Here is a 12,970-nt window from a genome sequence, read left to right as displayed (position 1 = left end):
TATGTTTGTCCTGAGGTGAGTATCAGCAAATAATTAACATCCAAAACCTACCACTGTAACATTCTCAAATTCTTTCAGTGTGGAAGGGAAAATGCATCTCTTTTTCATTCTTCTCTTCATCATGATGAATTGTGATGTACTTAAATGGTTAAAGTTGAGGCAAAAGAAGACCCAAAATGCTTTAGGTTAAGGTGCAAATGACACACAAATAACAATGGTGTAAATGATTACAAGAAAAAAAAGTTACTCCACAGAAAGAATTCTGCTGCTTGGTCTGTTTTGTTCCACATTCTGTTCTCATTATTTCAGAAGAAGTAAAGTCAGAGGGGTTTCACTCCAAAACCTTTATGAAGGAGTTTCCAGGTTTCACATCTCCAGGGAACAGCTGATCTTACAGTGCCTCTTATGGGAAACATGTCCTAGCAGGTGAGTGAAATGAATGAAGAGGATCTCCCCCTGCAGCTCCTGATCACTCCTGTCCACAGCAGAAAGGTGAGGAAAGTGTTATTTATCTGCACTCTTCGTGTTGATGATCACTGAGCAAAGCAAATGGTATTAAATCAGGAGTAATCATTTTTGAGTCTCACTCCTCATTCGGAGAACTTTGCCATTACTGGTTCTTTTCCTCAGTTTCCTGTATTCATTTTCACCTCTACATTTGCAGTTGAGAAAGTGCTAAAAACTGGAATGTTCTCACAGTATTCTTGGAGGATGTTTTTGTACAGCACTCGGGAATCTCAAACTCCAAATGTGTTTCATCTTGTCAGTCTTGAATATCATTTCCCTAAATATTCCTAAATATTTTATGTCCCTCCTCTTCCTCTCATAGGCTATTGTGTAGATTTTGTCATTCTAATGCTCTGGAATAGGCAAGTTACAGCTAAATCAGAGAATTAGAGCAGACTGAGAAAGGAGAAACATCTGCCTAAGTGATTAAGGATTGTTTACAAGTGGTTCTCTGCACAATGTCCAAGGATTGTGGAGAACACCAAGAATTTCTGCTGCTTTTGACAAAATATCTCTCTGGGGGGAAATCTGCATCCAGACTATTTATGTTGGCAGACACCACTGAAAAGATTAAATTGTGTTAAATTCTGGGTATTTGAACTCATTTGCCTGATGGGCAGAATAATAAGGTTAAATTAACCTGTATAAGGTTCTGCTAAGGAAAAAGGCAGTAGTTCCAATGTTAAATAAGTAACTTTTCTTGAGGAATCAACTGTCACCAATGCTGAAATCTGTGCATCAAAGATGTGAGAATAAACAGCTACAAGTGAAGACATGGGACAAGGGGTAAAAGACATAGGCAGGCCCATGATCTGTTTTTTTGGTTCCTGTGGGATTCCTAGAGATGAAATTTCCTTGTAGGAAATGTTTAATAACATCTTTTGCTCTTTCACTTTTGTGAGCAGAGGCAAAGATTGCTCCTGAGAATCTTCTGTGGAAACATGTATACATTTGAAGCAACCAAAAGACACATAATGGGTCACAGTCTTTGCCAAATCTGTAAATTGTGAACCCCTCTAGGATTTTCTCCTGCCCCAAGAGACAGCAGAGAATATTTCTGGCAGTCAGGGCATGTAGTGACATCGTGTGTTAGTTTGTTTATTACCTTCTGTTAGGAATCCTGGCAGAGAAGAATGACAATCTACATACATGACAAAATAGGGATGCTGTTCCTGAGAAAGGATAAAAATTAAAGTTTTAAGCAAGGAGTATAACTGGTCATTAGTAACTGTCTCCAGGAATGAATTTTCAGCTCCCTCAACAATACCTGTGAAATAAGCAGAATCAGCTACCAAATTAAAAAGTCATGTAAAAAAATAAACAACAGGACTAAATTTTTATTAATGATCTTTATCAAATGTTTAACCTAATTAATGGTTTGTAACAGTCTGAGAGAGAATTTTAAGTCCCAAATATTTCTTGGGTGATTTTTGCTGTATCTTTTCCTCTGTAATGGTCAGTCCAGCTTGTTGGGTGGCTGTGATGGTGACTTTCAAAGTTGAATGTAAAGATGGATCATTTTTAGCTGCAATAAGTATATTATCCATATAATGATAAACAACTGCTTGTGGATGATTCTGGTGAAGGGGTGCCAGAACTTTACCTTTATGCATTTAGGCTTAGGTTTACTAGGCTTTTGCTTTATATCTACAAAGTCTGGAGCAGGTGTGTTACCATCAGGCATTTGCATGAGTGCTTTCCTTGCTGCATTTTTAATATCATCAGGCACTGGCTTTGGGAGGTTTGCAGCCTAATCTTGGGTTCTGGGTATGAGCTCCCTCCCCAGCTGAGTGTTCTAGTGTTAGCATTGCCTGTGCCTGGTCCTCAGCACTGTAAAGCAACAACTGATTTAACACGAAACAATTGATGTAACAATCTCTTCCACCCCCTTTCCCACAGGGTGAATTCAGCCGGAGACAGCAGCACGGTCATCACGTGCTGTATGTCATGAGGGGTTAAAAGATATGCAGTGAAAATAGCTTGCATTCGACTGCTGAAGAAAGGAGAAGCCTGTCCATAGCTTTCGGCAGCCTTACAGTCTTTGTATTTCCCTGTAGGCTCGAGGTTCCCATCTAGGACCAGCTCTTCCCCTTCTGTCCTTTACCATACTAGTCTGGCTCTTCTGCCACGGATCAGTGGAATCACTGGCTCTAGAAGGGATTAGGTTTTCCTCTGAGGAGGGCGGAGGATGCAAGCACAGTGTTGTTATTGCTGGAAGGGTAAAGGCAGAGCTGGTGCTCTGGCGCAGGCACAGCCATGGGGACATTGCCACGGCCGTGTTGGAGAGCAGCGCTTCGGGGAGCACGGTGGGCGTGGCTCTGGCTGCCCAGGAGGGGCGTGGCCCGGGGCATGCTGGGAGTTGTAGTCAGGAGCCGTGGGGTGCAGTTGAAGGGGGACCGTTGAGGCAGCATGGTGCCTCTGGTGGCATAGACGTTAGCAGGGTGGTTAGCAGGTAATACAACACGATATTCAGATGGACAGGAGAGAGGCTGGGGTGGTGAGGAGCAGGAAAGGCAGGGGGAATCCGAGAGGGATCCCAAGCAGAGGACGCAGAAGGGAATGCAGGATAGCTGAGTAACTTGTGTCGAGTTCCATTCTAGGGCAGTCTGCGGGAGGACAGGGGAAGGAACACGAAGGGGCAGGGGTTGCGATTTGCACTGCTTCTGTGTCTGGGACAGGTTGCACCCTGGCGTTCCATCCCCAGGGTGAGGGAGTTAAAAGCAGTCTCGGTTTGGGAAGGGATCCTGCAGAGGGAAGTGGCCCCGGACCCCCCGGATTCCTGCCACACCAGCAAGGCCAGGGAGGGGCCGAGCGCCGGCAGTTGCTGCTCTTTGGCTTTGAGCGTTCTGAGAATCACACAGAAAGCAGGCACACCACGAGACGGTCCCCCTCGGTAGCTTGGTCATAAAGCGTGACGCCCACAAAATTCCAAAATCCCACAGAGAAGATTCCACAGTCCGTGCCGTGTTGTGCAGCACTGCACGGGGCCGAGCCGGGGCTGCAGCCGGGGAGGCACAAGCGGCCGGGCTGGGCAGGGCCCTGTGGGCGGGTGAGAGCAGGGCCCTGGCTGCGGCAGAGCCGGGCACAGCGCTACTGGCTACAGTTGCCAGGAAGTTCCGAAACACCCAATTTAGAGGGTTTCAGCTCCTGATTTTTGGCCTTTCTTCTGTGGACCGCCCAGAAAAATTTAGAGTTATTGTATTTGTCCCTGTCTAGTCTTGACAGTCTTATTCCCATAATAATCGGGATTAGGTGGGGTATGCCCACCGGGCTGGGCTAGGAGCAGCAGGAATGTGTCTCTTTTCTCTACTTACCTGCTTTTTCTGGCAGGCATCCAAAAGATCTGACTCCGAGGGTTGCTTGTAACCATGTCAGGCCTGCTGATTTAATCCACAGCAGAGAAAATAAAAGGTCCTTATGACTGGTAAAACCCAGTGAAAACAAACAGAGGATCCCTCAATATGAGGTCCCTGTTTGGGCGCCAGTCATTGTAGTTTTCACTCACTGTAACCCGTAGTTCAACTTGGCCCAGGAAACTGACAAAAAAAGGGACGGGAATGATGGTCTTGCCAAAAAAAAATCCCGCAAGAAAAACTTTATTAGTAAAAAAACAAACATGGAAACTGCAGAGTCTGGGGACATGGTCCAAAGATGGGGGGGAGGGGGTGTGGCAAATATTACAAGGTATAGGGATCTTCTAAGGGCAAGGATCCAGTCAGGAATGTGAACTCAGAACATGACCTTATTTGTAAAAGGTACTGAAGCAACTGAGAACAAGAACCAGAAACCTGATCAAAAATAGGATAGATCTGTTAACATATTGGTTCCCATGACCCCACTCTTCTTGCCATGAGAAGTTTTTTTCAGTGTCCTGTTTCCCATGGCCTCAGGCTGATGCCCCCTGCCTATGCGACTGAGGTTAAGCCACCATTTTTTCCAGCTGGATGAGATTCCACAGTTGTTGTTTTTGTTGCAGGATTCATAGCAACAACTCCGCTAATTTTATTAAACTCAAGGTGACTCTGCTTATTCCTTCTATATAGCATAATGTTAAATATTCACGTCACAAAAATACAGGTAACATGATATAAAATGAGGATGTGTGTAAGCAACCTATTTATTCACAATGGTTTGCATTCGTTTATCCGACATCGTACATGGGACAGCATCCAATAACTGGATTCGCTTAATGTCTTTTCTTTCATTCCAGGTGACTGATTCCTTAGATGTACACCTGATTCCTTCCCCTCATCATCTGATAAAATATCATTTATCATGAGGACATTTCTTAAATCCTGGATTCCTCAGTGTTTGTGGATTCTCAGGTCACCTTCCAGAACATTCCATGGAAACAACAGGCTTCTTACATCTTCGATAGCTTCCCATTTTGAATCTATAATCCAGGGTGAAAAGGAAGTGCCAGAATATTTCAACTTTGCAAGTGATGTCTTAGATAAGTGGACACAACTGGAAAAGGTAGAATTTGTCTTTTATTTTATAGACATTGAATTGTGATTTTAACCCCAACTGTCAACTGAGAACCACAGAGCCCCTGGATATCACACACACACATCCACACACATCCAGCGGGATGGGGAGGAGAAACAGGAGGAAAAAAGGTAAAACCCATGAGTTGAGGAAAGAACCGTTTAAGAATTGAAATATAATAATAATCATCATCATATTAGTAGCAGTCCTAGCTCACTGTCCACTGGTTGATGCCCAGCCCATCCCCAAACACCTCCCAGCAAACTTCCTCCCAGGTTGTAAACTGAGCAGGACCTCCTGTGATGTGGGATATCCCTTCAGGCAGTTCAGGTCAGCTGTCCTGTCCACGATCTCTCCCAGCTTCTTGTGCAGCTGAGTGTGGGAAACTGGAAAGTCCTTGACTTACAGTAAGCACTGCTTAGCAACAACTAAAGCATCAGTGTGTTATCAATACTGCCCTGATCCTAAATTCATAAACCACACACTTTACCAGGACATAGTAAGGGAATTGACTCCATTCCAGACTAAATGAGGAGAAAGTGGAAAGAATGTCAGATGATACAAATCCATTTTCCTCATGGGTACTAGGCAGTATCAGCTGCAGAATGGAAAGCATTATTTTCTTTTGGTTATCAGAAATACAGGTGTCACCCTAAGAGAGTGATTGCCAGGGATGATTTGCTTAGTGAAGCATTATTTTGTATTGAAGTGAAACTTTTAAAAGTTTTTCTTATTATTATGTCTTCTTATGTTTTGAAGGCGGGAAGAAAACCAGCAAATCCAGCTTTTTGGTGGGTCAGTGATAAGGGAGAGGAGGTGAAGTGGAGCTTTGAGGAGTTGGGCTCTCTGTCCAAGAAGGCAGCCAATGTCCTTTCTGAGGCCTGTGGTTTGCAGAGAGGAGACAGAATTGTGGCAATTCTGCCTCGTGTTCCTGAGTGGTGGCTCCTGAACGTGGCCTGCATACGAGCAGGTGAGTGACTCACGGACTCGGTGGCTGCCGACAGAAAGCAAACAGAGCCTACAAGCCATCTATTAGATGAGGGTGAAGAAAATGCAAGCAGGAATATTCTGTTGGGGCCTCTACAGCTGCTCTTTTGGCTAGAGGGAGAATTGCCTGCACCCACACAGGAAGCACAGACATGGTCCAGTCAAAATCAGTGAATTCAGCCAGTGAGGGCTGAATGGCTGCAACCAAAGGCCACACTTGGCCACATACATTGGAAGGGAGCTGAATTTATCATGGAAGAACTTGGAGTCATTAATAATTCAATAGATCTGTTTTGCTCTGCTTTTAAACTGATAAACATCCATGATGGATAAAATCAGCATCAACAGAGAGACATAATCAAGTCATTTTGGAAAATGCTGAGTTTTCTCAATTGCCTCTTGTTTTTCTCCAGGAATTGTCTTTTTTCCAGGAACAACCCAACTAACTGCCAAAGACATCTTATACCGACTCCAGGCTTCAAAGGCCAAGTGCATTGTTACCAATGATGCCCTGGCACCTGTAGTGGAATCTGTCCTGTCTGACACCCAGTTCCTGAAAACCAAACTCATTGTAGGCCAGGGGAGCAGGGATGGGTGGCTGAACTTCAAAGAACTCCTTGCGTGAGTATCCAGCTCTTTTCTTTCCAGTTCTTTGAGGTTTTGGGAGCTGTATCATTCAGGTGACATTGCTGAGTTGTGGGGGTAATTTTCAAAATACAAATAAGTTACTTTTCTGTCAACTTGCAGCACTGTGATTACACTGCATTAAGTACATCTTCATGCAACCCAGGTTTTGGGACCCAAGTTCAGGTCCTTCAGCTTCTTCTTGCTCTTCACCCTTGTGATTCAGAGTAGATGTGACAGGCAAAATGTATTCTCTTACTTATCCCTGTGATATATATACTGGATTTAGCAAGATCATATAATTTGAGGCAGCTTTCCTGTTGATCTCCTAAACATTAAAAATACTACTTCCTTGGAGGAAAACTGCATGCAGTGACCAGAATACATAATTTCTTCTGAAGGGCTGCATCTGCTGAACATATATGTACGAAGACGAGGAGTAACGACCCAATGACTGTGTATTTTACCAGCGGAACTACAGGCTTCCCAAAAATGGTGCTGCATTCCTACTGCAGTTACGGCATTGGATTTGTAACCACTGGCAGGTATTACCTTGCAGTTCCCCCCAGGGTCCTGATTAAGTGCTGTGATCAGCACTAAACTGAACCGAGACCATAACATTCCAGTAAATGTAGGCATTTCGTCACTGTAGGATTTGCAGCTTCTTCATCTTTCCTCTCTCATGGTAAAACCCTTGTTATTAAAACCTTCTTGAAGTCCCAGGTGAGCTCATTATGTGCAGAGTTGTGTCACTTGCAGGGCTGAAAGCAGAGGAGCAATAAGGAGAGTGACCCTACAAGCACACCAGAGGAAGTCAAGTGCTCTCATGTTGGGTCAACCTTCCCTGAGAACCAAAGCAACCTTGGGCTGTTTCATTATACCTTAAAAGTTAAATCTGTGGCTTGGTACTGATTTGATTTCCCTGAACGTCTTTTTCATCTCTGCTTTTTCATCAGGCGTTGGCTGGGCTTGGGTCCTTCAGATATCATGTGGAATACCTCTGATACTGGCTGGGTAAAATCAGCCTACTGCAGTGTTTTTTCACCATGGATCTGTGGAGCCTGTGTCTTTATACACCATATGCCAGTGTTTCAACCAGAAATTATTGGAACTGTGAGTAATCCCCGCCTCCCAAGCAATCCAAAGGTACCAGAATGCCTATTCCTCTTCCCAGCTCTTTTTCAAAACCACTCAGCTGGATGATTCTCCTCAACATTGGCCTCTTGTGTGGGGCAGAAACCTTGACTTTCCCAAGAATACTGGAAAAGTTGTAGTAGTGTTCCCTATCTCAATTAGGCTTGAGCCTGGGACACAGACACCTTGGAAACCCCCCCAAAAAACCCTTAACTGGAACTACTGCTCTCACTGGTCCTTCATTTACATGAGTGACTTCAGTTGAACAGAAAGTTCCATATTGTGCAGGAGTTGGACTGCCTGGTACAGCATGTTTAGGGTTTTTATCTTGCAGACATTTGAGCCTGTAAATTGTGTTAATCACCTGCACATTCACAAGGTCAGGCCCAGCATTACACTTTCTTTTCAGCACAATAATTTCCTGTTTTTCTAGACTCTCTCAAAATATCCCATCACCACCTTCTGCACAGCTCCCACTGGGTACCGCATGCTGGTCCAACATGACATGAGCAGGTACAGCAGGGAAGGGAGGGAGGCTGGGGTACAATGCTGGGACACCTCTGCAGGCTTAGGTCCTTGGGTTCCTTAGTTCTCTTTTACAGTTCAAAGAAACCTAATTAGCAAAGCTTGCTCTCAGTAAAGGGCACTCTCTGTTTTCAAATGTGAGAAGAATTAGCCACACCATAGGCTACCTGGGCTTCAGGACTGGCTCTTTGAATAGGCAGCACAGAGGAAAAAAAGGAGATTTTTTTTTTAAGCTATCACTTCCTCTGAATTTAGGCTTCACAGTTCAATTGAAGTCAATGTTTTGGGCAGCATTGGATCAGGGAGCTACTGGTGCACCATGGAGTTGTGCTCACATGCTTGAGAATGAATGGAGCAGTTAGAGAAGTTCCACATGCTGAGAGTTACTTGGCAGCTGTTCTTCCTGACTTGTTACTCTGTAAAATACCCAGCTTGTGAGAAGTGGTTTGCAAGGGGTTTTCACATCTTGGTAAGGTACTCATTCTAGTCACATAGGTCTTTCATCCTGCCAAAAGCCAGTCCAGGTTTTAGCAGAGAGCTCAGGCTCTGTCATCCTATTCAGCCTTTCCTTCAGTCTTAGGTGTACTTGGAAAGCCGAGGAAGTCGGTTTAGTTAAGGTTGCTCCCTGCTCATTTTAGGAGTTAAGAGAATTATTTCATTTGCTCTTCCTCTCAAGGTACAAGTTCCTGAGTCTGAAGCACTGTCTAACTGCAGGGGAAGCTCTCAATCCTGAAGTGTTTTCCCAGTGGAAAGCCCAGACAGGTGTGGATATCTATGAAGGATATGGCCAGAGTGAAACAGTACGTTTGCATTATTTCTTGTAGTATACCCATTCAAAGGTAAGACTACTAGAGCCATGGTGTCCTTGATAAATCAATGGAAATGGTTAGAATCGTTTACATGATTAAAAAAAAAAGACTTTGTATAATTATGATTATACAATTCCAGAATCAGCAAGCTGCATATTCTAGATAGTTTAGACCTCTGCAAAAACCTTGCCAGAGACACTTCACATCAAATAAGTTTTAGGAGATCTCTTTCTCATCTTTACTTCAAAATAACCCCTGAACACATAATTTGCTCCAACTACCAATTTGGCCTGAGTTTTTAATGGCAAATATTAAACCAGCTCACATCCCTGACTTCTCTGTAAGTGAACATTAACAAAACTATTAAGAGCTAGATCTCAGGCTTTCTCTCATTTTGCCCTTGAAATGGTCCCAAATTAATTGTCCCAGTATTGAAATAAGATCTGTAATAATAATCTGCTGTCCTGCAAAATAAAAGTCAAGAGTTTGCAGGACAATCCACTGGCTCAGACTCAACAGAACAAAGCTCTCACAGGTCTGACCTGAAATGCCTCTCAACCCCTCTGGTGTTCTCAAAAAACCACAGTGCTTTGGTCCCCATTTAGCCCTTGTCACACAAACTCATGGAAAGATGCCTAATGCAAGCAATAACAAAATTTACAAGATATTGCAACAATTTTAAAAAATATTTTAAAAATCTATTCTGCAGGTGGCAATCTGTGCCAATGTAAAAGGAATGAAAATTAAACCTGGCTCTTTGGGAAAACCTGTTCCCCCTTATGATGTGCAGGTATGTGGACAGAACAGTAAGGCAGTGCTGTGTCCCTTCTGTGGCCTGCACTGAGCTGCAGCAGATGTTCCTGTGAGCTGATCAAAGCAGCCCTGCTGTGTGTGTCCTTTCTGCAGATCGTAGATGAGCAAGGGGCCGTGGTGCCTCAAGGAGAAGAGGGCACCATTGCTGTCCGGGTGAAGCCCAAACGGCCCTTCTGTCTGTTCTCCGAGTACTTGGTGAGCCTGACTTGCTGTGCCTGTGTCTGCTCAGGCACCCAGGAGACACCCAGGGCAAAGGTCTGCCAGGAGCAGAACTCCATGCAGAATCTCAGAAAGTCTCACTGGGTTACTCGAGGATTTTGAGCCTGATCAGTGTGTGGTGATGCTGAGGGGCAGGACATTCTTAAGAAAGCATAGACCCAGGCAAACTTAAAGACATTCTCCCCTGCAACTGAACTATCATAATTAATAAGCTATCTATGTTTTTAATCCTTTTCTGAACCCCCATAATATTTGGATATTTGTAGCATACTCAAGCAACAACTTGTAAACTGTAATTGCTCACTAAGGGACAAGAAACGTCTACAAGACCAATACTATAGCTTCTGGTTTTCATTCTGTCTTCTGTTGTCAAAGTGTTTTTTTGTGTGACCAAGAGGTTACACTGGATGTAGAGGTCCTATAGGTCAATGCAAACAATGAAGTTTTCCTGCAGGTGACCTCATTTCAGTTTTGATCCTGTCAGTTAAGGGCAATTAGTTTATTTTGACATGAGGTTATTGTGGCAACCACTTCCAATGATAAATCATCTCCCTGAACAGAGTGGGTTACACATTTTTGTGGGTCACACATTTGCTTTGATGGATGGGCATTTTGATAGAGCACAACTTTTCTCTCTAGAACAGAAATCTCTACATACATTCTTTAGTGTGTCGTGCTCTTTTCCACCTGTCACACACTTCAGGCACCAAAGTGCTAATTAACATGGCTTTTTAGTTGAAAACATGAAACAGTACTGAACACACTTATTTTGAGAACAACTGAAAAAATTATTGTTGTCATTTTTTTGCATCACTGCTAAGGAAATGCATGATGTTTCAGTAATAATCAGGTACCTTTTCTGAAGTATTTGATTGTTGCCAGGATAATCCAGAGAAAACTGCTGCCACTCTGCGTGGAGATTTTTATCTCACTGGAGACAGAGGCTTTATGGATGAAGAGGGATATATCTGGTTTGTTGGAAGAGCTGATGATATCATTAACTCTGCTGGGTAAGGCATCTCCTGTTGGATCTGCCTGATGAAATGCAGCCTGGCAAGGCCAAGGACTGGTCCCTGCTGCTGGGCTGAGCTGTCTCTGTGCTCCCCAGGTACCGCATTGGCCCCTTTGAGGTGGAGAGTGCATTGATAGAGCACCCAGCAGTGGTGGAGGCGGCTGTGGTCAGCAGTCCCGACCCAGTGCGAGGGGAGGTAAAGCAAAATAGGGAAAAATATCCTTAAAAGAATTACCCTTTCTACTAAGTATCAACTTCCTTATAAGTACCAGGCTTCCCTGGAATTCAGTCTGTTGAATATTTTAAAAATAGGCTAATTTTTTTTAAATCCATATCTTAATCAAACTTTCAATATCAGAATTATTTCTTTGTTTGCCATTTTTATGTGGAAAAATATTTTAGCTTTTCAGACTAATTAACACTTGTTTTTGTCTAAGCAATGAAATTTTGATTATTTCTTGTTTTGTCACTTAGTGCAGTGTAGCAGTGACATCCAGAGTGTTTCGTTTTTGTTTTACATTTTCAACATTGCAACGTTTCTTTGAGCAACAGAGTCAAGATATTCATCTTAATTAGGATATAACTTAAAGGGAAATAAGAAAAAAATCCCCTGCTCCAGAATGGGTCCTTCATAGCACAGCATTCTCTAGTAATCAGCTAATGAAAAAGGAAAACAAAGAAAAAGATCAAATTTTGGCATTCTGAATTTTGACATTCACTTTTCAAAACAAATGTATTCCCTTATTGCCACCTCTGGAAGTTAATGGAACCCTTTCATTTTTGTGGCACAGGTGGTCAAAGCTTTTGTTGTTTTAGCTCCTCTCTATGAATCACATGATCAAAAAAAATTAGCTGATGAGCTTCAACAACATGTCAAGAAGGTGACTGCACCATACAAGTATCCAAGGAAGGTAAGTACAGCCCAAAAAGACAGGTTCTCTCATTGTACCTGAAACTGAGCATTTTTTGTCCCACCTCAGCTCTTTTCAACACCTTTCTGACAAACACTCCAACCAGAGTTAGATAAAATAAAGTAGATGACAGGGTCTGCTGCAGCTGCAGCCTTGGGTTGGCTGTGTGAGCTCGAATGCACCCAGGGGGAGGCAATGGTGGTGAAATTTTGCTTCATGATGCCCAGTCTTTCTTTCATGGAGTACTGGGCTTTTCACAGCAGCTCAAATGGGCAAGGCATTCAGTCAGCATTTCATGCTGACTCTGCAGCTTCCCATCCTTTTAGCCCCAACCATAATGAAAATGTGTCTTTCCTTCAGCTGGGAATTTAAACTGATGTATTTTTGCCTTTCAGGTGGAGTTTGTTAAGGAGCTGCCAAAGACAGTCACTGGGAAAATCCAGAGAAATGTTCTAAGGAGCAAAGAGTGGGGAAAAGCATAAAAAGAGCAAGAGTGATCTGGAAAACAAGGAGAGAAATATTCTATTACCTGTACCAGCCATAAGACATCAAACATGGCACATGTTTATGACCTAGAACACGTGGAAACATTGCAAAAAACAAACTGTGGAAGAAAAAGTAGACAATACTCAAACAAAGTGTAAGTACAACTCTTAGAGACATAAAATTAAAAGAGAAGTTAATAAAAATAATCTTTGTCCTGTGGTGGCTATCAGCAGCACAATAATATATTCTTGTCAATAACTACCACTGCACCATTCTCAAATTCTTTCAGAGTGGGGAAAAAAACAATTTCTTTTTAATTCTTCTCTTCATCATGATGAATTTGTGATGTACTTAAATGGTTAAAGTTGAGGCAAAAGAAGACCCAAAATGCTTTAGGTTAAGGTGCAAATGACACACAAATAACAATGGTGTAAATGATTACACGAAAAAAAGTT

At 43.0% G+C, this 12,970-nt stretch overlaps 1 protein-coding gene across 1 annotated transcript; it reads left to right on the top strand.

The window, feature by feature from the left end:
• Positions 1-299: 299 nt before the first annotated feature.
• On the top strand, positions 300-12,721 carry LOC132081038 (acyl-coenzyme A synthetase ACSM4, mitochondrial-like). Its single transcript, XM_059484522.1, has 14 exons — positions 300-492; positions 4,718-4,983; positions 5,755-5,965; positions 6,396-6,603; positions 7,008-7,151; positions 7,563-7,719; positions 8,174-8,253; positions 8,942-9,065; positions 9,784-9,864; positions 9,981-10,082; positions 10,989-11,116; positions 11,215-11,314; positions 11,910-12,029; positions 12,425-12,721. The coding sequence occupies exons 2-14, from the start codon at positions 4,783-4,785 to the stop codon at positions 12,509-12,511; spliced, it is 1,743 nt and encodes a 580-aa protein (XP_059340505.1). The 5' UTR covers positions 300-492; positions 4,718-4,782; the 3' UTR covers positions 12,512-12,721.
• The last annotated feature ends 249 nt before the right edge of the window (positions 12,722-12,970 follow it).

The sequence above is a fragment of the Ammospiza nelsoni genome, chromosome 17 (genome assembly GCF_027579445.1).
Source record: "Ammospiza nelsoni isolate bAmmNel1 chromosome 17, bAmmNel1.pri, whole genome shotgun sequence".
Classification (NCBI taxonomy): Eukaryota; Metazoa; Chordata; class Aves; order Passeriformes; family Passerellidae; genus Ammospiza; species Ammospiza nelsoni.
This window is presented reverse-complemented; position numbering and strand designations above follow the sequence as displayed.